Source organism: Onychostoma macrolepis, chromosome 13, assembly GCF_012432095.1.
Source record: "Onychostoma macrolepis isolate SWU-2019 chromosome 13, ASM1243209v1, whole genome shotgun sequence".
In the NCBI taxonomy this organism is placed as follows: Eukaryota; Metazoa; Chordata; class Actinopteri; order Cypriniformes; family Cyprinidae; genus Onychostoma; species Onychostoma macrolepis.
In genome coordinates, this window is record NC_081167.1 from 10,520,283 (window position 1) to 10,547,878 (window position 27,596).

At 37.9% G+C, this 27,596-nt stretch overlaps 1 protein-coding gene across 2 annotated transcripts; it reads left to right on the forward strand.

Moving 5' to 3' along the window:
* Window positions 1-270: 270 nt before the first annotated feature.
* pdzd7a (PDZ domain containing 7a) lies at window positions 271-27,377 on the forward strand. Of its 2 annotated transcripts, none has more exons than XM_058796054.1 (16): window positions 271-1,194; window positions 2,477-3,189; window positions 4,009-4,146; window positions 4,279-4,453; window positions 7,342-7,518; window positions 7,649-7,796; window positions 8,815-8,875; window positions 10,114-10,575; window positions 12,288-12,494; window positions 13,211-13,386; window positions 14,013-14,104; window positions 14,233-14,324; window positions 14,527-14,598; window positions 17,952-18,536; window positions 19,777-19,877; window positions 25,543-27,377. In XM_058796054.1, the coding sequence occupies exons 2-16, from the start codon at window positions 3,006-3,008 to the stop codon at window positions 25,690-25,692; spliced, it is 2,820 nt and encodes a 939-aa protein (XP_058652037.1). In that variant the 5' UTR covers window positions 271-1,194; window positions 2,477-3,005; the 3' UTR covers window positions 25,693-27,377. The 2 variants fall into 2 exon arrangements, 1 of the variants encoding a protein (XP_058652037.1); XR_009273948.1 differs by lacking the exon at window positions 271-1,194 and having other exon boundaries at window positions 2,361-3,189; window positions 25,543-26,168; window positions 26,444-27,377.
* Window positions 27,378-27,596: the final 219 nt, after the last annotated feature.

A 27,596-nucleotide genomic window follows, 5' to 3' on the forward strand; every position in this document is an offset into this window, starting at 1 on the left:
GTGTTTTATGGTCGGTCACAACTGTGACCCATATACTGAATTAACATATTTCTGCAGTCAAAAAGTTTTTATATATCTTAGCCCAGCTATTTTAAACTATTTGATCACATTCTAGGGTTACTATTATGCATAAAAACCCTTATACAATATAGGAATAGGAATACTGAGATAAAAGATTGTTAAATAATTGTAACATATATCATCACATTTTTATTTTAGTGCTATTACAGCATCAATATTGTAACTTATTTGTAACATTTGAACTTTTAATTTAGGCTAGTGCAATATTTTGTCATTGCAACATTTTAGTGCAACTTTCACTTACAACTGCAATTGGATTTATATGTACACCTAAATGCACTGTTATCCCACCAGTCACTATATTGTGACCATCAACATGTTTACTCACTCTATGACCACACTCAACAAAACTGAATATATGTGAATAAATATATTAATAGCCTACTAGACACCTTAAAGATAATGTGGACCAAAAATCTTTGTCATATCTTTATGTTAACATACTTTACTAGCCTTTTTGTTTTGGAGTCATGTGGCAATTGGCATTATTTTTTCCATATTTGCAGGGAATGCACTAAAACATCAGTCAGTAAGGTTTTAGAGCTTTATAAATGAAAACCTTGTTTACAGTCACTATTGTGACCGGTGGGGGGGTTAAAAACCAAATTCACAGAAAAGAAATGTCGTTAAATGACCACTGCATGGCAGTATAGTGTCATGAAAGATGTTCTGATCTCCTTGATGCTCCAAAGGGGATCAATTACAGTTTATCCTGAAGACGAAACCATATTCACCATTTGATCAAAAGAAATTCTCTAGATCAAACACTCCTACTTGCAACCATTTAATCATGATAGATCATTTAACCACCAAAGACAAGAGAAGCATAGACTACATCTTGTTGAAATACTCTTCATTTGGTGCCTGATATGGCAACAGGCGCTTACCTGCAGACCAACGTGAGACTTAATTGGATCTGTTCCACAAGACCACTGTTCATATAATACTCTTATGCTATGAGCGAGGACTGTCAACCACTGGACCAAATGAGTTTGTGCAGTGTCCTTCTGAGCTGCTCCACATAATCCAATCACATGCCCTGAGAGGCGGGCTTAAAGAAGGCTAATATTGTCTTTGTCTCAGGTGAGGTCATGCAGCACAACATGGAGACAGGTAAAGGCATTTAACTTTATCCAACTTTGTTTTTCTTGCATTTATGCATCACATTAACAACAGCCTAAGTGGGATAAGTAAATACGGTAAATGATCTTTTATTTAGGATGAATCTTACTGGTAATGCAAGTAATTTCCTACTAACTTGTTGACTGCATCTGTGCCTTAAGGATCTCATAGAAGATGATCTTTGTATAGTTTTGAGATCCTCTCACCCTGAATCCTTTAAACTAAGCTAATTATTCTGGAGAAGCGAGACAGTACTTCACATCTGAGAACGTTGTCTTGTTATATTGTTCACTGAAGCGTTTCAATGCGTTTTACGCAACCTGTTGCTTGAGCGCTGTCCGAGGTGCTGATGATGAGACAGTCAGTCGACAGCGACAACTTCCTGTTTAGACTATCAAAATAACAACGCCAGCTTCTTTTCTTGCCTGACCCAAAAACCTACACGAACGCATAAGGGGTCAAGATGACGCGCATTGGATTCAGTGGGTTTCTTCAAGGAAAATTGATCCTGTTTTATTGCTACTTTAAGGGTAAAGGAATAATTTAAGAATATGATTATACACGTAGGTTTTTTTTGGATACAGTTTTATTAATTTGCTTAAATTACATGTACAAATACAGTAAAAAAAATAAAATTAATTTACATTGATAATTATAACCTGTGTGTTTACATGAGAAATTTGAATGTGCTGGCAACTTCTTTAGATTATGTGACTATATGATCCTGTCAGAAAGAACCAGTAGATCTCACTCAAAAAGTCTGCACTTTCTGTACTGCTTCCTTTTGAATGAAACAGATTTTCGTACTGTTCACCTGAACACACCTGTTGACTCCTTATTATCTCTATTTAAAAAATGGTATGGTATTGGTAATGTATCATATGAAACACACTTTTAATTATATAGAAATGCATTTTCAAAACAAAATAAGAAAGTAAAAATAAAATAATCACAAACCAAATATAAGCTAATGTAATTCTCTTGATTAATCCATTAAGAACAATTTTTTCTTTTCTTTTTTTCTTTTTTCTGAACCCGTACTCAAATATATGTAAATGACATTGCTAACCTTTTATGCATTCACAAGTTAAAAAGTATATATTAACACATTAGTGTTCCACATCGGCTCAGTATCTCTTGCTGTGGAAACAGTGCAACCCTTAGCTTTCCAGAATGCAATAATTGCTGATATCACTTTACCTCCCATGGGAAATTAGTCATTGCGCGGCTGGGTTCTCACAGATCTTTCTCTGTCGTCTTGGATCACTGGCAGGTAAAGGTGAGACACTGAGGCCTGGGAGGACCAGATGACTGACTTCTGCCAAGCAAAGCTCCGCTGGCAGTGAGGAGGGACTCCTGCCCAATGCCCCAGTCTAACCCACAGACTTTCAACTCAACAAAAAGACCTGAGCCACTATTACACATCCTCTTTTTTTTTGTGGGACTCTCTTCTGAACAATGCACATAAGGATATATTTTGCTCTGCCACTTCTTGGATAATAGAATTTGTTTATCAGCTGTTTCATGAAATGATTATAATTATGTCAGAGTCCTTTGGATCAATTCACTCTGTGAAGACCAGTCACAATATGGCTTGTAATCTAAAGTGAACAATGCTGGATTCATAGCAGCTTCTTCCTGCACCACTGCAGTGGAGTTTCCTTTTGTGGATCTAATCCTGTGGACTGTAATCCTCGTGACTGGTATTGACCAACTGGACCTCTAGTTTTTCCCGTCCACCCTCTTTCCCTTTAGTAGCTCAGGCCCTGGATGAGGGTTAGAGGGGAGGTCGGCACTTTGCCATGGCTCATTCGTCTGATACGGCACGCAAAGACATGACGAATGGGGCTCATCCCAGTGCCCAGCCAGGGCCCTCTGGCACTTCTACTCTACCACGCTACCTGCACAAGAAGCAGCAGCGCCAGAGAGGAGTGAGATCTTCCTCTCCTATGGGCAGGGTCATCCTCATCAATGCACCTGTCGATGGTAAGTCTCCCACAAGAGCTTGATCTAGATGCAGATAACCAACACATTCTCATGGCAATTCATAGCTGTTTTATTTTTTGGGCAGATTGATAGCTCTCGCTTGTATGTTTTCATACAATCATCCACACAAAGCAATTTGTCAAAGAATCAAATCATACAAATTGATACAAAATCGCCAATTCGAAAAATATATAACATTTCTTATGAGATTAGCTTGAGGTGGTATTTTCTAAAGTATGTTTATTCCATGTAAGGATTAAAATATAATAGAAATATATAGGTTATTGGCTAATATTAGAGGTTTGTTTTTTTCCATTTTTATTATTAATTAATATCAGTCAATATTGCATACTTTTAAAATGGGTAATTTATATTTTTAGTATTTTTTATTTTTATTTTTTAGATTCTAATCAGTATAGTTTACAATTTTGATATCTGCCATTTATCTGTTATCAACCATAACATGAAAATATCTATAACTATAAATTGGGATATCATGCATTCCTAGGACAATAAACAGTACAGTGTTACCAAACTGCAAAAATAACACAAACAGGATCCTGTGATTGAAGGAGAAACATGTAGTAAAACATGTAACAAATGTAAAAAAAAAAAACATGTAATAAAGCTTAAAATGGTTTAGTTTTTAAAGAAAGTCTTACATTGGAAATTCTTATATATATTATGTTATATTGTATTATATGAGAAATAATCTTTTGCTAAGGAGCAAAAACATTGACGAAACCCATCACTATACTTGTGAGTGATATTTATTTTCAGAGGAGCTTTCTATTTGTGTTTGATGTCGGTGCACTGTAGGTGGAGATGACTGTGAAGACATCCACACAATTACTGTGGACAAAAGTGAGGATGGCAGGCTGGGCTTCAGTGTGCGGGGAGGCTCTGAACACGGCTTGGGAATCTTTGTCAGCAAAGTGGAGGATGAGAGCTCTGCAGGTACACAGAGGGGGTTACAACTGATGAGGACACAGGACTGAGATTTAAGATTAATTACAATAAGGTATGTATGTGTGAGCTATTTGTGAGTTTCATATTAATGTGATTTTGTTTCCTCATTCCACACTACAGAGTTGGCAGGCCTGTGTGTCGGGGATAAGCTGGTCGAGGTGAATGGCATAAGTCTGGAGAGCATCACCATGAGCAGTGCCGTAAAAGTCCTGACAGGAAATAATCGTCTGCGCATGGTGGTAAGACGTGTGGGGAAGGTGCCAGGTATCCGCTATTCGAAAGAGAAGACTACATGGTAAGTTGAGCTTTTATGTCATCACTTGAACATGATGTACTATTTTGTACATTTTTATATTAGGCTGAACGTCATTTATAATGTTATTTTTGAATCCCATATTGACTAAGATATTTTCTTTGCTATTTCTGTTATAATCATGATAACATTGCTTGTTTTCAAACTTTTTTCTTAACAGAAGCTAGGAGATGTTGAGTGTTGATAAATGAATTCATCACGATTTATTTTGTCATTCCAGAATATTAAAGATTCTGATTCTATATGCTCTTCAATAAAAACAATAGTTATTAAATAGTTATTAAAAGATAAAATACTATTTAATTTTTTTTTTTTTTTTTATTCTTAGTCAACTTGTGGACTTTTTTCTTGAAGTTCCTTGGTTGAGAACTATTACACTGATGATTTTGTGGCTGATGCATCTTCAAGTCTGTATCAAACACGTTGTCAGTTTTTCAGATATTACAGTATATATTGCATGAGATATTGTGTATCTTTGCATTTAAAAGTTTTAAAAATGCAATTCTTTTTATTTTCATAGTAATACAAAAAAGTAATGAAATGCATCAACATGTCCTTTAGTATTATGCAAGAAAAGTAGCTGTTTGTATGGCAGCTTGACCTGTCTCCCACAAGCCTGCCTCCTGGAGGTTGTCCAAATACTCATAACAGAAGAGTGTGTTTTGCCCTTGAACATTTAGAGTTTCTTTTAGTGTTTGAAAGACTGTATTTTTAGGCATTTTTGAAAGATGGGGTTTAATTAGACTAACCGAACTGAGAAGATAAGCAGAGCGTAGTGATGGGCTCTTTCCCTGCCTTGACTAACGGGGTGGAAACCCTGTGACTCTTGGCCTTTACTTGTTATCTTTTCCTTCAGCTTCTGTTTCAGCATACACCAGTGGTAGAGTTACCATAGTGGTCTTCTCAGCCATTTCATTAACTGATAGTAGAGTGAGCGAGTTTATTACAGAAGTGTATGTGTGTTCACCAGAAGATTTATGTGTGTGTCTGCTTGTGTATAACACTGGATTTTTACTTAAAAGTGAAGTGTGTAATTATTTATATTAAAACACTTTTTCCTATCTTAACTCAATATGCAAATACAATTATAAGTAAACCACCTGTAGATTAATTCCCTCAATGTTTAAATGCTGTAAACATTCAAAAAAATGGTTTTCTGCTTTTTTTGAGCATCCTAACCGGCTCAATACAGCAGCATAGAACCAGTGGTTTAAGTGTGGGGTGGGGTTTTTAGTTTGTCTGTCCGATGAAAGTGTGGGACAATTCTGTTTGGTAACACTAGTTGTGCAGAAATGACACGCTTCAGCTTTGATAATAAACTTTGTAAATACCCTTCAAAAGCCTTTTGTGTGTGTGTGTGTGTGTGTGTGTGTGTGTGAAAGATGTCTTATACTGAGGTAAAATCCATAAAAACAGTAATATTTTGAAAAATTCTATTCTTCTTTTTCAAGATTCCTATATGAATAGAAAGTTCAAGAATAACATTTATTTGAAATATAAATCTTTCGTAACACTGTAAAAAGTCTTAACTGTCACTTTTGATCAATTTAAAGGGATAGTTCACCCAAAAATGAAAATTCTGTCATTAATTACTCACCCTCATGTCGTTCCAAACCCGTAAGACCCGTTCATCTTTGGGACACAAATTAAGATATTTTTGATGAAGTCCGAGAGCTTTCTGAACCTCCATAGACAGCAACACAACTGACATGTTCAAGGCCCAGAAAGGTAGTAAGGAGTTTGTTAAAATAGTCCTAAGACATCAATGGTTCAACCGTAATTTTATGAAGCTACAAGAATACTTTTTGTGTACAAATATTCTGTATATTCTGGTTCAAATAAGTACACTGAAAAAAATGATTCATTGAATTTACTACATTTTTTTAAGGTAAGTGGTTGCAATCAATTTATTTTAGCTACATTAGAATTTAGTTGACTAACTTTCAGCATGTTTTTTTTTTTTTTTTTTAACGTAGCTAAAATAAATAGTTTGCAACCCTTACTTTAAAAAAAAAATATATAAAAAAAATAATATCTTTTTTTCAGTGTAAGGCTGGGCAAGTCTGTTTTATGTAGGGGGTGCATCTTCCTCTGCTTGCAAACAAGGCACGGTGTATCTGTGTTCTACATCAGAACGCCTGCTCCCGTATCAGGAGCACCACAAACATGCATCACAGTACTCTCATGAACGCGCGTCAAAGACTAACATGGAAGAGAAGAAATGGTTAAACAAAGTTATTTTTCTTTTCTTCACACACAAAAAGTATTCTCGTTGCTTCATAAAATTACGTTTGAACCACTGATGTCACATGGACCATTTTAACGATGTGGGCAGTTGTGGCCTAATGGATAGAGAGTCGGAGTCTCAGGTCCGGCAGGGATTGTCGGTGGGGAGAGTGAATGTCCAGCGCTCTCTCCACCCTCAATACCATGACTGACGTGAGACCCTTGAGCAAGGCACCGAACCCCCAACTGCTCCCCGGGCGCCGCAGCATTGGCTGCCCACTGCTCCGGGTGTGTGTTCACGGTGTGTGTGTGTTCACTGCTGTGTGTGTGCACTTGGATGGGTTAAATGCAGAGCACAAATTCTGAGTATGGGTCACCATACTTTCACACTTTCACACTTTACTACCTTTCTGGGCCCTGAACATGTCAGTTGCATTGCTCTCTATGGAGGGTCAGAAAGTTCTCGCATTTCATCAAAAATATCTTAATTTGTGTTCTGAAGATGAATGGAGGGTTTGGAATGACATGAGAGTAATTAATGACAGAATTTTCATTTTTTGGGGGGTTTTTTTGTAGAATGACTGAAATTATTGTTTCACTGATTTGTTTATTGCTTATAAACACATATGAATGTATGTGTGCAGGGTAGATCTGATCCACCGAAGGATGGTAGTGGAAGAAAGTGGTCGCACACCTTCAGAGGCCAGTTCAGATGGAGCCCTGCGCAGAATAGTGCACCTTTACACAACCTCAGATGACTACTGCCTGGGCTTCAACATCCGCGGTGGCAAAGAGTTTAGCCTTGGCATCTATGTCTCAAAGTAAGACAAAATGCCCAGGGTTTAAGAGATACATTTCAACGTCTGTCAACTTCATGACAACTGTTGCCTAGATGCTATGGTTAATTGTTGAACTTTATTAATGGGATGATTTGTTTAATTTTGTGATGAGGCTGGACCCTGGTGGCTTGGCAGAGCAGAATGGAATTAAAATGGGGGATCAGATTCTGGCAGCCAATGGAGTGAGTTTTGAGGACATCACACACAGCAATGCAGTAGAAGTGCTAAAGAGTCACACTCACGTGATGCTGACCATTAAGGTGAGAATAACCAAAACTTTAGCAATAGGCCTGATATTTGAGCATTTGAGATGATCAGCATTATCAACAGTCTTATTTATGGAAATAGCACCCACCCAGTTTTACGAATAAATAATAGAGAGTGTCCTTTTTAATAACAGTATTAAAAAAAGGTCCATTGATGCATACATCTTAGTTTATCAGGAAAATGTTAGTTTTTAGTTTAGCAAGACAAATGATTTCCAAAGTGCTTTGGCATATTAATTGCCACCACAGCATGTTAAACAACACTGCCTCTTATTGCGTCTGGGAGTGAGAAAGCATAGCAAAGCAGACAGCTGGCATTTAGCCGTCACATTCCTGGTTGCTCGCTTTACTCAGGCAGAGCTCAGGTTCCACCTGTGAAAAACAGCCAGCGGGTGTGCATTATTCACCAGGCCTTAGGGATCAAGTTATAATCAGCAGAAAGCCTCGTTTTATGGCCTTTTCTCGTTGCCCCATGGCAAGGCTCTATCAAACCTGCAGTGGTGCTATAAGTATATAGGGCTGCTAAATGCCTGCTTTGTTAGCTATTGATGCCTCTTCGTGGTGGTAAGTATGAGCTCTGCTGGTGATAAGTGAAGTGACAGTGTGAGAAAATGCCAGACAAGGGTCAAAACAAAAGGAGAAAGGGGTGTTTTTTGAACTTTGCTGCAGTCTGTTCGAGTCTAGCTCCTGCATGACGTCACTGTCCTCACAGCGACTTACTCTCCTGCAAGGCAGATCAGGCTGCCTCCTACCATCATCTTAATGATGTTCAAGCTTGTTTCATGACTTCATGAGAGCCTGTAGTGAGGTCAGCATACACCTGGGGCATCAGAAATGAGGTCATATCCTCCTGACTTGACTGGTTGAAAATGCTGTTTGAAGTCATTTTTAGGCTGTTTAGACTTAATTTGCACAATGAACTATACCCAAGGACTTTTGAACTTGCATGCAATGTAATTAAGGCAGCTTCTTTTCTCACTGTGATTATGTCTTGTGTAATATCCTGTCCTAGGAGGCTGGGCGATATCCTGCTTACAAGGAAATGGTGGCGGAGTACAGCTGGCTTAATAAATGTATGTAACCGTTACCTACAAACATCACTATTTAACATCTTACCTGTTAATATTAATGGATAGGTTGCATGCTTTGTGCGACCCTCTTATTTGCACTTGTAACTTATAGAAATGCAATTTTCATAATTAATTGATGGTGTGCACTGGGATGGCCCATCTCTAGATTAAAGCTGAACGCCAACATGTCAAGCCAGATTTTTTCATTGCCCTCCGATTCTCTGTTTTCCATTTAATATGGATGGCAGTGTCTGAAAATAGCCACAGATTAGATCGTAATGTTCACATTCAGATAAGTCGTCCAGGATTGTGCATGTTTGTAACATCAGGGTGATTCAGGGGTATTTAGGTTGCAGGACAGAAGCTCATGTAATTCTGCTCCATATTTAACACTAGTAACACTGATAAATTGTTCATTCAGATGTAAAAGTACATCAGAACTCTGTCTGTTGCTTTATTTGATAAGCTTTTTTATTTTATTTTGTTTTATTCTATTATATTTTATTATTTTGATTTATTGGTAACATTTCACTTAAAGCCTTTGTGTATAAGGCATTATAAAGGGTTATTAAAGGGTGTAATGCATTATACAATTATTCATGAGATTGTACAATGCAATACAAGGCAAAATTAATGTATTAAAACTACTTTAATAATGCATTATACATAAAGGCTTTAAGTAAAGTGTTGCTATTTTATTTTATTTTATTTTATTTTATATTGTTTTGTTTTGTTTTCTTAGTAAATAGCAGTTGTTACCCAAAAAAAGCTATTTATATCTGATTTAATGCATTAAAATTAATTTTGTTTGTATAAATGAATGTATTTAGGTGGACCCAGTGATAGATAGAATAATAAATAAATAAATAAATACATAGTACAATATACAGTATAAAATAAATCTATTAAAATATATAATATATACGCAGATAAATAAGTTAAATCATATTTTGGCCTGCAGTAAAATCTGTTAATTTACCTTACCTTTTTACTTTACCTTACGTTACTTTTTTAAAATGTTTTATGTAAAGCGAGATAACACTTGACCTAAATAAAAAAAAAACAGCTTGTCAAAGATTCAAATTATTTTATTTATATTAAAGTTATTAAATAGAAGTTTTGCTGTAGACAGTACTGTGCATTTACGTAAGTTTAATGAAGTGGACGACCTCCAGTGCACTGACTGATCCAACTTTTTATCTCTAAAATAATAAATGAAAGTCTCTACTTTTCCCCCTTAGTGGCTAATGGAGGCCAGCCCTCTTCCTCCCAGGGTTCAGACTCCTACTCATCCACTTCCTCTCTCTCCTCCGGGACGCCGGTCAGCTCTCTCAGCGGCCTCTCGCAGGTCATGTTCCCTCCTGTATTTGGCTCAGAGATGGTGGATGTCTGTATCTCCACCGAGGACCGCTCACGCCGGCCCAGCTCTGAACGGATAGAGACTGCCATGCAGACAGACCCACCGGAGCCAGACGCCACATCAAGATCTAGTAGGGTCTTAACCACAGAAACCAGCCGAACGGTTGGCGAAACTGTCCTGCTAAAAGACACAGTAATACGCAGTGGGACTGCCAAAACTCAGACAAGGACCTTCTCTGCTGGGGATAAAGAGACTTTGGACTCTCCTAAAACAGCAGTCCTGATGGCTCTCAGCAAGCCTCGCAAACCCATCCGCCGATCCCAGAGTCACATCACTGTGTCAGGTACAGTAGGGCTGGTTTGAAGAGATTAAAAACAGTCTGTCAGAAGGCTGTGAATCAAAATGAGTTGAGCTGCACAGGGCCGTCCTGTGTTTGTGTCACTCGTGTAACTCATATCTCAGTTGTAGTGCTGGGGCCCAAGGTCACAACCAGATCAGTGATGAGGATCTTGGGTTATTTGATACACACACCACACTGTGGAAGCTCCGCTCAGAATAGAAAATGTGTTGTCGAAAACCAGCAATTGACCTTTAGAGTCACACTGCTACGTCTGTTTGTCAAATATATGGCAGTGTGTTGCCATTGTATCTCTGCATTTAAATGAACTCGGCTGAATGCTTAATACATCAGCATTACTGCACGGGATCTTCCCGTGAAAGATTAACGGTTCAGACTGGAGAATCTGATGCCTTGAGAAATGTATGCTCAAAATCCACACAGCAAAGTGTATATCATCCTGTTTTATTTGCCAGGCTTAATACCTCACACTGTGGAGATAAATGACTGGAGGGTTTGTGGCCTTTAACAAATACCTTCAGTCACAACTTAATATAACAAGGTCTTCTTCGATGAATCTCAAGGAAACATGTGACCCTGGACGTCTTAAGTGTCAATTTTTCGAAATCCGAAAGCTGAATAAATAAGCTTTCCATTGATGTATGGTTTGTTAGGATTGGACAATATTTAAAGTTGTCCAAATGAAGTTCTTAGCAATGCATATTACTAATCAAAAATTAAGTTTTGATACATTTATGGTAAGAAATTTACAAAATATCTTCGTGGAACATGATCTTTACTTAATTATATATATTTTTGGCATAAAAGAAAAATCGACAATTTTGACCCATACGATGTATTTTTGGCTATTGCTACAAATATACCCCAGCGACTTGATAAACTGGTTTTGTGGTCCAGGGTCACACATGTCCAGGTCATATTTCACCCCAAATCAAAAATAGAAAAACAAGACACCTATTTTAGGACTATTAACCACAAATTAAGAATTTGCTCCCATATTAATTCTTGACCAATTATTACTAATTTGTTCCCTCATTGTAGTTAAATATTGTTCATGTTGAGCTACTGTTTACTTGTTTTAATTTAATTAAATTGTCCATATAAAAACACAATTTAAGAAGAACCAATTAAGAAATTGTGGGAACAAATTGGCCACTGTATCTTGATTTTTTTTCCCCCAGCATGTCATCTGTGGGGCTCGGTACAGTTACTTATTTTTGCTTGTTTGTTTTATCATAATATTTTACAGTAATTAAAATGAAATGAAATGTATTGAATTCAAAAAACTTTACAAGAACGTCTTAGGTCCCAAAAGTATGTGATGCTATATATATATATATATATATATATATATATATATATATATATATGTATATATGAAAAATTACTCCATTATATCCATGACAGGTATTGTAAGAATTCAGAGTAGCTGTTTTTCAACCAAAAAGTGCTCTTGTCCTACAATGACCTGGGGTTAAATGACTTTCTTGAGGACACAGTAGTGATGAAACAGGATTGTGATCTCAGTGATTCTCCAGTTTCTGGGTCACCATTGCTCAGGGCTGAACTTGGAACATTTGTCACCTATGATACATGTATTTTATCACTTGAGCATGTTAAAGTTTTCCTTGTGAACATTTATTTATTCAGTATTTTTTTGCCTGGAGGTGACATGTTTCTGCTTGAATGTTGATCAGAGGACAAGCAGAAGAAAAGGAAGCATCAAAAGGACAAGGTAGAGACGGAGAGAAGCACCCTGCAGCGCTCCAAAACCTTTGTCAGTTTGCTCTTTAAAAGCGGACGCAGAAGGGAAAGGTCGTCCTCTAGAGACAGGAAGGACAAAGGGACAGGGGATGGACACAGAGGAAGATCCAAATCCCCAAAACATTTAGATAACGAACCGGGTGAGTCCACATGTGATTTAACATATTTTGATGAGGATCACTTTCTGTGGATACCAGGGAATAGCTGAGGAAGATATTTGCATTTGAAAAGCCAGAAAGCAGCATAATGAGTTTTTAAAAAGCCTAAATCAGAGAGCTGCTTTACTGTACACTGTTCTGCAGTAATTCCCTTGGAGTGGCCTTGAGTCCAACCCCTATGGTTTTGCTCAGCTAATGATGAATTGCATAGCTTCCTTCTCTACAGTGCATACTGCAGCAAAACTTAGAAACACATTGAAAACTCCAAGCTAATCACAGCTTGTCAGCCAGTCAGATTTGCCAGTCTTTTTGTCTGTACATAATTGCAATTAGTTCACTCTTAAAAATGGCAAAGTTTAGCTTCAACTTTAGTTAAACACACCTGAACCAGCTAATCACGGTCTTCAGACTCACTAGAAACTTCTAATCAAGTGTGTTGGAGCTGAAATCTGGAGCAGGATGGGAACTATTTTTGGTCCCCTAAATAACCTTACAATGAACAGTAAAGAATATTTTTTTTCCTTCTGTGAGGAACATTTTAATAATCTAAAGAACCCTTTTCCACAATAAAAAACATTTGTGCAATGGAAAGCTTCAGTGGATTCTTTGTGGAACCAAAGATGCCAAAACCATAAATCTTTAAATGAGAATAGCTGTCATCAGAGCTTGTAGACTGACTCCAGAACTTGTGTCCTCAGGTAAAGAGCGGGGTCGACCCATAATTAACCTGTTGAGTTCTCCCAGAGAGACTCGAGCTGGTATGAGGGAGAACAGCCCCATCCCTAGCCCGGAGACCATGGCCATGTTGGAGGATATGGCCCGCAAGCTGCTCAACGAGGATGAGGTGGCGGCTGTCATGAGACACTGTAAAAGGGTGAGTCATCTAAAATCTGCTGGGTTGAAATACTGTCTCATTTATGACTTTACAGGTTTATCCTTTTTCCAAATGTTTATGTGGTTAACTAGAAAAGGCTCTATTGTCTTGCTATGTATATTTCTGATTAATCAATGTGCATGCTGGTTATGCTTACAAAAGAGGGATTTGCGTTGCCATTTACAATTGAGATCAAGTTATCCAAATCATACAGAACTCCACAGAGTAAAAAATTGTAGTTGTAATTAAAACAAAAATTACTGGAGCGTGTTTTACAAGAGAGTACCTCAGTCTTACTATTTAAAAATAAATTCACATTTAATGCATTACTTTCGCATTCTTTGTAATTATTTGTGAAATTACTAGTAGTTTCTACACCAACCATTTTCAGTGTAGACAATGCCACAGTTATCCGGATAATGCTTGTGAAATATTAGCAGACCGTATTACTTCATTACTACAAAATTGTGTAGTCCTGTATTGACAGCTTGTGAGCCCTAAATTGCAAGAATGTTTCGTGCTTTGCACAAATTTGGTAAGATTTAGACTCTAAACCCAGTGCTTGTGACTAGTTCACATTATCAGGAGTAAATCGCTGAACTAGGGCATTTCCTTCTGTTCTTTAGTTTCTAGTTGAGCGTGTGGTTGAGGATCTGGTACGCCCCCTGCTGGCCATCTTGGATAAGCCTGAGAAGCTTCTGCTGTTGAGGGAGGTTAGGTAAGGAGTGTTTCAATGTCAGCCTCTGAAATGTATATATTCATATATCTCCTGCCTGCGTTTGCACTATTTATGCAGCCACTTACTGTACTTTGTGTGGAATTTAACATTCACTTTCTTTTATATAGAATGATCATCCCTCCCACAGATCTGGGCCGTTTTGACAGTATGGTTTTGCCCTTTGAGCTTGAAGCCTATGACATACTTAAAAACCGCTCTGGTAAGAAATGTTTTCCATAAATGGGACCAAACAAACCCCAAATCAAAATAACACTTTAGCTGAGCTTGGTAACAGCGTATTGGGATGATTTTAACAGTACCAAACAAGTTCATATATGTTGAGCACTTGATGGTGAAAAATCTGGATTTTAATTTGAAACCAGTTAATTTGAACCGTTCATTGTGTTTTTGTGGTTCCCCAGTAAGGTCTCCTGTCCTGCGTTCTCCTCGTCATGGTGGAACACCCCGTCGACATCTAATAACTCCCATCCCAGGTAACCTATTTCTGGTGTGAACTGGAATGTCCTATTCTATTCTATTCTATTCTATTCTATTCTATTCTATTCTATTCTATTCTATTCTATTTCTTGAGTTTACTCATTCATTTTTCAGTGCTGTGCAGTGTCCTCAAACTGATCCCTGAAGGAAATTATATAACCAGAAGACACAAACTCTCCTCTGCACCAGCCATTTCATATCCTGAAATGAATGTCTGACCGTATACACACATACATATACTACAAATTTCCTGTTGCTGATATTTAATCCACACACACAATCCCTCTCATTCTAAAACCCTTGTTACTGTGCACTAACATCACTTTTTAATAACAAGCCCTATGCAGTTTTCTTCATTGTAAGCTGCCATTTAGGACACAAATGCATCATTTGCAGGATGCCCAACATGCATCAGTGCCAAAAGAAGATAATTTGTCTCTTATTGCCAGATAGCCTGTCTGTTTCTTTCTGCTGCTGACACTGCATGACCTCCTAACCTCTAACCTTGGAGTGCACAGTGCCCGCTGTCATTGTCCACAGTGTTGGGCTGTAATGTGCCTCTGACTTTTGAATGGAAGTCGTTTCTGAAATGCAAGAAAGGCGCCTTGCATTGTTTAACCTTCAAGCGTCCACCCACGCAGGTCTGAGACTTAATGCAGCTCCTTTGTAATGTCCACAGAGGAGTAATTCAAAACTCTCTGTGCAAGAGGCCCCTGAAATCTGAGCGAGATGTGCATGTATGCAACGCCACACCGCTGCTTACTCAATGGATATGAATGTGTAATTGTCGCTCACATTTCTGGATGAAAGGGAAAGTGTGTGTGAGGTTTAGTAACATCTGCACTGATTTAAGGAGATGTAAATGAATTCAGCTTTTATACCATTTTATATGTATGTTCGTGGGAGGAGGAACTCTTTGATTCTGAATTCTCAGTTGTATTTATATGCCTATAATTTTACCTATGTGGTACTATGTTACAATAATGATATCAGATGGCAATACCATGTACCTTGACATCCAGCAGCCCCAAAAAATATCTGGACATTTTAGCCACACTTATGCAGTTAGGGTAAAAAAGGCTTTTCACACTTGAAATATTGACCCTGGGTCATTCTAAACCCTGGGTAAACAGAAGCCTACATATTGCTCTGAATGGACGTTTCGGACTAAAATGGTAGGAACAAATCAGTCTCTTCTTAACTCAAATGTGAGGGATGTGATTGGATATCTGCTGTTAAGCATCTAGCTGTAATATTTCAGCGGTGCAAAAGTGGTGCTAACCCTTCTTCACAAGAGACGGGTTTCATAAGTTCAAGTAAAAGACAATGCTAACACCACTCCTCAGAGCTGGGTAGTAATTTATTACATGTAATCTGGATTATGTAATCAGATTAAAAAAATCAAGTACTTCTAATTAGAGTATATTACATTTTATAATGCTCATAATCAGATTACAGTTACTTTTTTATGGATTAAACGATTACATATAATGCACACAATTGGCAGTAAATTATTAATAATTTATTGATTCTCCCTAATTGTTCTTTTTTTCTTTTTCTCTTTTACATTTTCCTTTCTAAAAAGGGGTGCGCCGATCCGATGTTCAGTATCGGTATTGCTCCGATAATGGCATTTTCTGCCGGATTGGGTATTAAGCCCCACAAAAGCCACAAAAACATCATAAAGCACCATAAAATTTCTTCCATAAAGGTATAGAAATTCTACACTGATTAAAAAAAACTGTGCTGGTATTGGATCGATATCGGTATCGGCTGATACTCAGAATTTTTGGTATCGGATCGGGATCGGTTCTGAAAAAGTGGTATCGAGCCACCCCTACTAAAAATCCTACTGTTTGTCATGCTATTTAGCTTTGACTATATTCACAATATTGAATGGTCATGAAAAATGTCATAAAATAATTTTGCAATCCATGCTTCTGAACCTCTCAAGCAATTAGTCCGTATATGAAACAAAGGGATTCCCAAATGTTTTTGTCAGCCAAACCCCTTTGACATTAAATATTTACTTGATTTATCTTTTAGGAAGGTAATATTTTAATAATTTTACACATTCGCATATTTACAGTTCAGTGTTTCTTAACGGTCTCATTGACGTGTCAGGCAGATAAACAAATTAAATATTACTATTTTAAATGTTCAAAAGTTTAAAGAATTTATTTTACATTTTTTATGATTTACTTAATTATTAGCTTTTAATCAACTCACAGACCCACTGCAGTTCTTACATTAGGCCCAGTTTGGGGATCCCTGGTTTAATGTAATGTTTGATACATTTTATGATGTTGATATAAAAAAATGGAATATATTTTCTCTCTCTGCGGTTTTGTATCAATATGGTATGTTTAAAGGCAAGATTAAAACAAGTCAGATAAAAAGTAATCTAAAAAGTAGTCAAAATACATTACCTTAAACGAGTAATCTAGATTACGTTTCTAACTACAGTTTTCATCATATAATTTGTAATCAGTAATGGACTACAATTTGTAAGTAATCTACTCAACTCTGCCCCTACTAAATGCTGGAATACAGAACATGACTTTAAAAATCTGAACATATTTTAAACACTAGGCATCATACAATTGTCAACTTTGTAATACCAGACTTTAAAATCTTTGTGATCACAACAAACCCACGCAGAAATGTGTGCCATGTATCTAGGAGACATATATGATAAATGAAAACAATACCTGTTGTAAAATCAGCTCAAAATATCAAACATGTTTGATATCCTCTGACTGGATGAAATCTGAAGCTATGTGATTTTCTATGAAATCAGTCAGCTCAAATCTGCAGACTGGTTTGAGTTTTGGCAACTAGCATTGACTTCTCCAGGCTGTAAATCAGGGCAAAAATCGTGTAGTGCATTCCAGCCTTAAATTATAAGCATCTTAAAGGGATAGTTCACCCAAAAATGAAAATTCTGTTATCATTTACTCCCCCTCAAGTAGGTCCAAACCTGAATGAATTTCTTCGTTCTGCCAAACACAAAGGAAGATATTTTGAAGAAAGTTTGTAACCAGGCTGTTTTGGGGCACCATTGACTTCCATAGTAGGAAAAAAAATACCATGGAAGTCAATAGTGCCCCAGAACTGCTATGTTTCCCACATTCTTCAGAATAGCTTCCTTTGTGTTCAGCAGAACAAAGACATTCATACAGGTTTGGACCTACTTGAGGGGGAGTAAATGATGACGGAATTTTCATTTTTGGGTGAACTATCCCTTTAACGTTCCTTTAGCCTTTAAAAGTGGGGTTTAGAGCAATGATAACCTGGGATTAAGATTAGAATGTGTGAGAAATGGTTTTAATATCCTCTTGTATCACAGATTACCGTGGTGGATTCCACCTTCAGCCGGTACAGGATCTGGAGAAAGAACGGCAGCTCATTGAAGATCTGGAACGGCTGCGTTTGGCAGGTTTACCGACTGGACGACTTCCTCCTCCTCGAGCTTTCACACCACTCTTGGATGTACCAGTGGACACTTACATCACAGACTCACTCCGTAATCGCTCACTGAGTCCTGCTCGGCCCAGCTGGACACACTCAGAGTCTCCTCATGGCACGGAACGCATCGGACGCTCCCCCCAGAGAAGAGACAATGGCTTCCCCAGGACATTACACCACAACTCTTTATCCAGCAGAGGTGATTCTGTCTCAGAGCGAGGGAGATCCCCTTATAGGAATGGGCATAGAATGAAAACAGACAAATCCCAGAATGGTAAAGATGTAAAGCATACCGTAATGAGTGCACATCGCCGGAGTAGGACACCACTGACCCAGGTTTTTGCGCCCGGCTCAGATCAGGACTGGAAAGTACCAGTGAATGGACACTCATACAGCCAAGAAACCCCACCAGCGCAGGAGTATGAACTAACCACAGTTACTATCTCTAAAACTAAACAGTCCCTTGGTGAGTTACTCGGAGTCACTGTATTCTGGCTTTGTGGCAACGTTTCTCAAATGACAATCATCCCATTTCTTTCTGACCAAAATAAGTTGATTATATATTTATGAAATGTAAGTACAGCTTGCCAATGCAAAAGTTGCCCCCACAAAGCTAGGGTGTTTTGGGTGGTTGCCAGGTTGCTCTGCAGATTTTTTAAATCATGTTGCTATGTGGATTATACAGTGTTCTGGGTTGCTTGGTGGTTTTCAAGTTCCCACATTCAAGCCTCTATTATATTTTGATCCATAAACATGGTTTAGGCTCCTCCTTCATTGTGAATCATGACATTTGTATCTTTCACCAGGGAAATATGATTAACTCAATCACTTAGAAAGGTAATCTCTCCTTAAAAGGGCAATTATTGTCGGTAATATAAACAGTGTTGGATGAGTTGCATACTAAAGTTTAATACTTAGGGTTAGAGTCTGTTCAGATCTCTGTTTGTGAGTATGAGTAATAGTATGACTAAAGCCTATAAATACGGTAGATTTGCACAGCATGTGGGTCTAGAATGAATCACAATCAAAAAAGGCACAAAATCTGTCTTTAAAAAGGCCTTTAAAAAGGTACTAATATATACACTTTTGGTACTAGTATAGTATGTACCTTAAAGGTACTAATATGCACCTTTAGAGGTAAATAAGGTACAAAAGTGTACCTTTTAAAAAGGTACTGCCCCAGTTATGGCTTTTGTACCTTTTTTCTGAGTATGTAGTGTACACTGACAAAATAAGAAATAAGAACTTTGTGGAAAAAAGACCATACAATCACTGATAGATTAGTATTAAAGAAGAGATTCTCCTTCAGTTATTCTTCTAACCTCACCAGAAGATGGCAGTGAATTGCCCAGTGCAACCAGTAACCCACCAGTGATAGAGTGCACTCCCATTCAAGAAGGTCTATAATGGTCCTGGACTGGAGAAAGCTAAGCATTATTATTTCTATTCATCTTAATGACAGTTGCTCAGCTGGAGGACATCTGCTGACATCTCCAATATGTTTAGTCTGGACTGGAATCAGTATCTGTTACTTTTATGGCAAAATTAAAAGTTTTCCACATCCATCCAAATAAAAGGCCTACAATATAAGAATATAAATAATGTAGATGGATTGGTTATGCAGTGTTTATTTCATGCATATATAGAGAGTTGAACTCATCCTTAACATGTGGATGACTAGATGATTCTTATTATTCTTTTTGCAGGAATAAGCATCTCAGGTGGGATTGAGTCAAAGGTGCAGCCAATGGTGAAGATAGAGAAGATCTTTCCAGGAGGAGCAGCATCTACTAGTAATGTTCTGAAGGTAACTGATCCTCATATAGATCCATCTACAGTAGGCTAAGCTTATTTGAGACGGAGAACAGAAGTGTGACTAGGTCGAGTCCGATTCTAGGTCAAGACCAGAAGAGAGTCAAGTTCACGTTTCTGAGTCTATTACAAGACCAAGACACTGAAAATATGGCCTTGGACTCTAACTTGGGAGCATGTGGACTCTGTCTTGACACTGACTCTGCCCTTTTCTGGTCTTGGTCTCAAGACTTGAATGAGATGGTCTGATCTATAACACTGATGCAAATTATGCACAGAGCATCATGTGTCTAGTGAGTGACCAACCATAGTTTGCTTTTTGAGCTGGAAAATCTGAAATCGAACAAGACAAAGTGGAATATGTTCTCAAAAGGAGCGTCTACTACTTGCAACTAAGTTTCTCACACAAACTTCTTTATCAAATTCTATACCATTGCTGCAAATAATGTATAAGGATATTGCTGGTAGGATTCATCCTAGCATTATTAGTTGATGAATAGTGTGTTTGTCACCCAATCATTATTAGGAAGGTCTGGTAATGATCAACGGCTGCAGGCCTTGTGATTTCTGTTTTGGTTACAACTAGCACTCAGTTACGTTAGCTGAGCACAGAGGCATTTTTATATGCTTAAGTGGTGCAACTCATTCATTATTGATGAATTACATCAACCAGGCCAGAAAACACAATATTTGAGTCAGCTGCTTCTTTTTAAGGAAGCTTTCTGCACATAAAACACATGCTGTACATCTCTATTGGAAAGACCAGCTTGGTCAAAGGGCTGGTTTACTCTGGTTAGTTCTAGTTTGGAGCTGGTGTTGCTGGTAGACCATGATGGAGCTGGTAAATCAAGCACGAAGCTGGATGTCACGCTAGTCATTTTATGTACCACTGTGTCTATACAACATCCAGGTCTTTGCATCTGTAAGAAATGAGGCAGAATGAGGCCAAAAGGTCACAGAAGTTGACGGCACGATACCAACAGCAACTCTGTGACCCAGCATAAAAGGTTAAAACCCTGTAATCCCACGTGTGTATGTGCGCTTGTGTGTGTGTGTGTTTGTCAAGAGAAGCCACATCCTTGTCGATTACAGCCTATCAGGTGACAGCACTTCCCTGGCCTGCTCTGAGAGGCTTGTGTTGCCACACTCAGGAGATCTGGTGTCAGGCTCAAAACCCCTCAGTTGCCAAGAACATCCACTCATCTCTGGCCTCCACCTGGACTTGGTGTGAAAGACTAGTGGGTATTTCCATTCATACCAAAGGCTGACTAATTTACATTCCACTTAATTCACTTGTTGTCTCACCCTGAAGCCGTGAGAGGCTCTTCAGAGCAGCTATCTTCACTGAGCTCTGCAGATTAACAGGCCTGCAGAGGGAAAGTGTGGAGCGCCCTGTTGACATGCTTCCTGTTCCTGTTGTCTGACTGATAACTGTATTATCTGAGCGGCAAGTATGCTCCGGCAGCATGGAGGTCAGGTTTCTGTCACACAATGTCTGCAGTCACATCCCTCTTATCATACGTTGTTGACACGCATGGCAGACGGAGGTCAGGTGTTGTGTATGTGTTGGGGCTCCATAGAGTCTGCTCTTTTGGCTCATGTGTAATTAGTCCAGCACTCTCTTTTTCATCTTGATTATAGTCTGTTGTGTTGATCTTGATAGTCATTCTTCAGCTTATAAATACATAGGGCTTCAGTTTAATAACAGATTTAACTATATTTGGGCATTTTCTGGAGAGAATTTCAAGGGACTTTTGTCTGTGCAAAACTTGCCACCACAAGGGGGCTTGAAAACTTTCCCAGTATTTGCTAAGCCATTACTAGGGCGTTCGGAGTGAGTGGTTGCTAGAGTGATGGTTGATGACATTATATATATCAAAAAAATTGCAAGTAAATTTTAACCAGCACTGTCTGGCCCAAATTTGTGAATTCAAAAGCCATGCAATCTGAAAATATGTTTCTATTCTGCTGTATGAGGGCCAAACACATCGATTTTTACGCTTTCCTGAGTCATCTTCTTTCTCTCTCTCTCTCTTCATGCACACAGTGAAGTACTCTGCTATCCACTGATAAATGACTCCACTTGTCCTCTGAAACCATAGAATGCTTTGGTGATTTGTTTTTAGTAAAAAAGGCAGATGGCATAAAAAAAAGACTGATGATGTCCCTGCGGTCTCCTTAATATAAGTGCTGTTTGATGAGAATGTCAGCTTAAACAAATCTTAGGCCCCTAAATGGCCATAAAGGGACACAAACAGAGTGTGTTGCATTAAGTATAATGTTTTGAAATACTCTTAATAAAGCTCTTAAGTAGTTCTTGTGTTCTACTTTTGGGTTCACTCACCATGACTGGAATAGTCTTAGTCATGCACGACTCGTCTGTAAGGGCAGGTGGGGCAGCAACAAAAATACACAAAATATTCACCCAAAACATAGACCTCTAAATAAACTGAATAAATAATAAACTATAAACGTGTTCAGCATTCTGCAACAAATATTTTCCAAATTTTCTTGACGATTTTAAGTCATAAAGTGTGCAGGATATATTAAAATTCATCGCAAGCTTTGGCAAGCACATAAAAAGTTTTAAGTGTTTTAAATTAATAAAAGTGTTAATCTTTTAGTTTAAATGTGCTCACTTGAAAAGCCTTTGTATAGTTCTGTTGTGTTTGATTTGAGATGAGACATGATATTTGTTTCCTCACTTAAATTCTTCTACAACTTCTAAACTAAATCAACACTTGGAGACAATATTAAGGCAATAATTCAATAGCATTCTATGTGTGTGCACAGTACTTTGAGCCTGTCAACCAACATTAAATCTCTGCCAAAAGTGTGCATGTGCGTGTGTTTAGCGATTAAACTACAAAGACTAGAAGCTTTCTTGAGTTTATTATAAACTAGCCACCCAGAATCTGCCTAAATTTACCTAAATTTATGGCCAGAGATGCGTTCCATTCGACTAAAAAAACAACTGCGAAGTGGACTTCACAGGGTATTCCAATCTGAAGGGAGCGTACATGTGTAGTTCGAAGGGCACTGCAAACGGCATAGGGAATAAGGGCACATCGATACATCACTTCACAGGAAGTGGAGAGGAAAAATCACTAAACTGTCATTGTGCACCGTGTCACCAGTAAGAACTAACGATGGAGCAGAGTCGTTGAAAGAGTTTTTTAAAGGCTCTGCAATGGAGAGGTTGCAATAAATGTTGTTATTATTATACAAATTATTTATAGTATTTCGTAGCATAGTAGCATTCATAGTATTTATGAATGGTTATGGTGATAAATGTTACATTTGCATATTGTGTTGTATGAATAGGTGAAAATATAAGGCTGCGTGTAGGAAAGAAAGCACACGAGATGAGACCACTACAATCTGTTAACAGTCTAAACATATAAATTTTGACTATATTTATTAGATACATATTTGTAGATGTATTTTATATGTATTTAAATTCGAAATTAAAATAAATTACAATATTTATTTATGTTATATCATAATCTGTGTAACCCCATCATTGCCTTTCTTTGAGGACGTTCCAAATGAGTGATTATTGTCAGAGAAGTCCACTTCAACAGATATCCCATGCTTAGGGAGTAGGGAGCAGTCAACACTGCGTAGGGACCCTGTCAATCAGAACACACCTCAGGAGCTGTTAAAGTTGTAAGGCCTAAATAGTAAACCTACTTGTATGAGGAACTTAAACGTCAATGTGAATTGCTGTTATCATCCCGTTTTACATTCTTAATGTGACATATCTGAGTAAATTATATTTTATATAACAAGATATATAACTGGGCATTACTTAAAAGGGTCATACATTTTCTTTTTTATTGTTTTGTACTGTTCTCTGAGGTCCACTTATAATGTTATCAAGATTTTTACAACAAAAACTTAAAAAGTAATTGGCTATTTTCTGTCCTGTTTTAACCCCCTTCATCAGAACGATCTGTTTGAATAGACATGGTGGATTGTAGACTCTGAAGTAAACGTCCACTGCTATTATTGGCTAATAGTTGTGTATGTTCGACAGCCTACATCCTTCATAGATAGACGCTGCTGTGATAGGTTAGGTTTAAAACGCATAAATACTCAGTACATATCAAACGATCTGTAATAACAGACAAAGCAATAGCAACCACAAAATAAAAACAGTTAATCACAGTGGTGCGACATTACTGTCTGATCCAATATAGTCGGCACAGCATTGTCTTTTAGTTTCAATCTTTCTGAAAATCCTGCATTGAATTGTGTCTTGTTTGTAAATGAATCCGTGGTAAAATGAAGTGAATAAAGGACCAAGTTCTCTCGTTATTTACACTACACGCGTGAATTGGTGGGCGGGACTAAACAGGCAGTGATGTAGAAGCAGGTGTTGATCTTCTTCTGTGGAGGTGGTGTTTAGCCACACTTATATCATAGAGTTGTACATTCCACAAGCTGTCGTTTTGGCAGATTGGCTTCAATATAAGCTGTTTTTAGACTAATGAGAACGTTTTGAGTTCTGAAACTTACAGAATGTTTTTAAAAGATTGGAGTCAAAAGATCCCTTGGAATTTTGATTTCTCAGTTCATGACCCATTTAAAGGGATGGTTCATCTAGACATGAAAATTATTTTATCATTTACTCACCTTCATGTAGTTCCAAACCTGTATGACATTCTTTCTTCTGTCAGTTACAAAATAAAATATTTTGAGAAATTTCACATTTAAGAAATGTGTGTGTGGGTGGGGGTTGTCCATATATTGGAAGTCAGTGGTCAACAACATTCTTCAAAATATCTTCTTTTGTGTTTCACAGAAGAAATTACACTCTTAGCTGAAAATAATGAGCCAAAATAATAAATGTTTTCCAGTTCTAGGTGAGAATGAACAGATAAATATAATGTCTCTATAAGAGGACAACAGTGTTTGTTCTGACCAATGAAGAGCATGAAAACAGACCCTGACCGCTAAGGATGGGTGTAGAGAGTTCACTAAACAGGTGCATCCTGGTAAGAGATTGCGACTGAGGAAATGTGCCTACTTTGAACTAAAGTTCGTTTGTGAGCTCAGCTGTACTTTGTACTTTTTTCCTGGCAGGAAAGACATAATTCCAAAGACACACTCCTGCATCTGTGTGTGTGTTTAACTTTTGGGCTATGCACACCTAGAGACTGGTGTACATAATTTGGTTCTGCTCACTCTGATTTGACTGTTTCAGTCTTATATGTAACTTAGTTATGCTGTTAGTGGTGTCAGAGATGAGTTTGGATGAGAGCTGATGGATATGACATGTGTTTTTGACCTGAAGGACTCAAACATCTGTGCTTCTGGTCTGCCAGTGGTTACAATCACAAAGAAAAACATCCATTTCTGAAGTATAATAAGCTGATGTCATCCACTGGCAGAGCCTTGACACACACACACACACACAGTCTGAAACAGGCCAGATGAGATCACTCACAGGTATTAACGAAGGAGAACAAAGGAAACGAGTGGCATCCTGTGCCTGCAGCATCTGCTTTTTCCTGCCATTCAGACAGCGTACGCCTGTCTGCACTCTGCCAGAAATACTCAGGGATGTATCAGGAAAACAGACATCTGCGTTAATGATCAAGTCCTACACCTGAACTTTTCTAGAAATCTCTCTTTTTGTGTGTCTGTGTATGTAGGCTGGATTCGAGCTGGTGTCGGTAGACGGAGAGTCCCTCCAAGGTGTTACACATCAGCATGCGGTGGATGCCATTCGAAGGGCTTTCAGCAACAAGGCCAAAGACCCCATGGAGTTTATCGTCAAAGTTCCCAAGAACCCAAGAGACTGACTGAAAGCAGCCCGAAACTCAATGAGTTTGCAGTAAAGGCCTCGATATACTTATGGCAAAGTTCTCTTTCATTCTTCACTTGAGTAAAAAGAAGTTTGATATACATGAGCAGTGGTAAACTGTTTGTGAACATCATGCTGAGAACAGAGATTAGATGTAAATATGTGCAGCGTACATTTCTCTCAATAACAAAATAAACAGTACAAAAATGACAGCGGTAAGAAAACAGCAGTTAAAGGAACAGTTCACCCAAAAGTGAAAATTTGCTCAAGATTTACCCATTTAGCTTCAGCCATCTAAGATGCAGATGAGTTTGTTTCTTAATTGAAACAGATTTGGAGAAATGTAGCATTACACCACTTGCTCATCATTGGATCCTCTGCAGTGAATGGGTGCCGTCAGAATGAGAGTCCAAAAAACTGATAAAAACATCACAATAATCCTCAAGTAACCTACACGACTTGGATAGTCTGAAGGTTAGTAAATTATCAGCAAATTTTCTGCATGGTATTTTCTGTACCATTTCTTTAAGAAAGCATCTGATCATAGCGAAGTGGGTATGTTTTCACAAGCTCTGCAATTTGGCACTCTAGTCATGTCATACATAGTTATATAGCTTTATACAATAGATAAAGCAAGCAGATTTATAGTACTAAACATGAAATAAACAGTATCAGTGTCACTTTCAATTAGAATTGCAACTTCAGCTCTCCAGTGTGTTCATGTTTTTACTCATGTCTGATTTCGACAGCCTGAACAGAAGAAGATTTCACCATCAAAGAAGGCAGAGCCCCAGAGCACACTTACATAATCGCCTTGGACCAATGGTAGTTTGAAGGTGTTTACAGCTGAAGCAAACTTTTCTGTCAAGCTACTTTGAAGTCCCGAAATAAACTCTAACTAACTTTTGGCCTGATTTAGTTTAAAATGACATTTCACCAGTTCTTGAATTCTGTTTGAAGTATATCGGGGCCCTAGTGCTGCAGGGTATAAATGGTGGTCACATGCTTGGTTTGAAAGAGAAATCATGCCATCGTGTCCGGTGGGGGTCAAGGCAAACCCCTAAGCAAGAATTCAAAAATGGGCTTCCAGAGAGTGCTATTGGCCATTCACAGATGCTGACCTTTTCCCTTCCTGTTGAAAGTTATTTGTTTTTGAATCTATTCATTTTCTATTTTCAATCCATTCTATAAAATCGAATAAAACAGTCATAACTCATCATTTCCACCATTAAAGGATCTGAAACCCTGTATAAACTTGATATATTAAGGATTTCTATTTTTGGTTGTGGTTTAAGCCTGGAGCTAGATAAGAGCGCACTGGAATGACATGCTGATAATCATAAATCACAACACTACCCATCCATCCGGGTTACAGTCATGCCTGAGCGAGATTACACACAGCCACAGTATGGATTGAGATTAGGTCTTTTTTTCTTTTAAATTGCTGGTTTGGTTTAGTGAATGTCTGGGGGATTATTACAAATGAGGATCCCTGTCTCAGTTCACATCCTGTGCTCTAAGAGAATTTATATTTTTGGCAACTTATGCTTATACTTAGCATTTTTTATATTTGTGCCTTAAAGCTGCACATATGGACTGTGCAATTAAGATCTAAACGTTTTGATGATTGTGGCATCAGTGTTATATACTGAATGTTTTTCTCTGTACGCATCTGGTCTCCATTTTTGCAATTTGTTTTATTACAAAAGTCATTGTGTGATTATAAATAAAAAGGTTAAATATTGCCGGTTTCCATTGTGTATGCTCTTTCGACTCTTAATTCTGATTCTAAATGATAAAATACAAATTATTAAAGATACGCTATTGTAACTTTTATTGGTCCTCTAGTGGTTGAAGCATAGAACTACAAGTTAATGCGGAGGAACATTGTTTTGATTACGT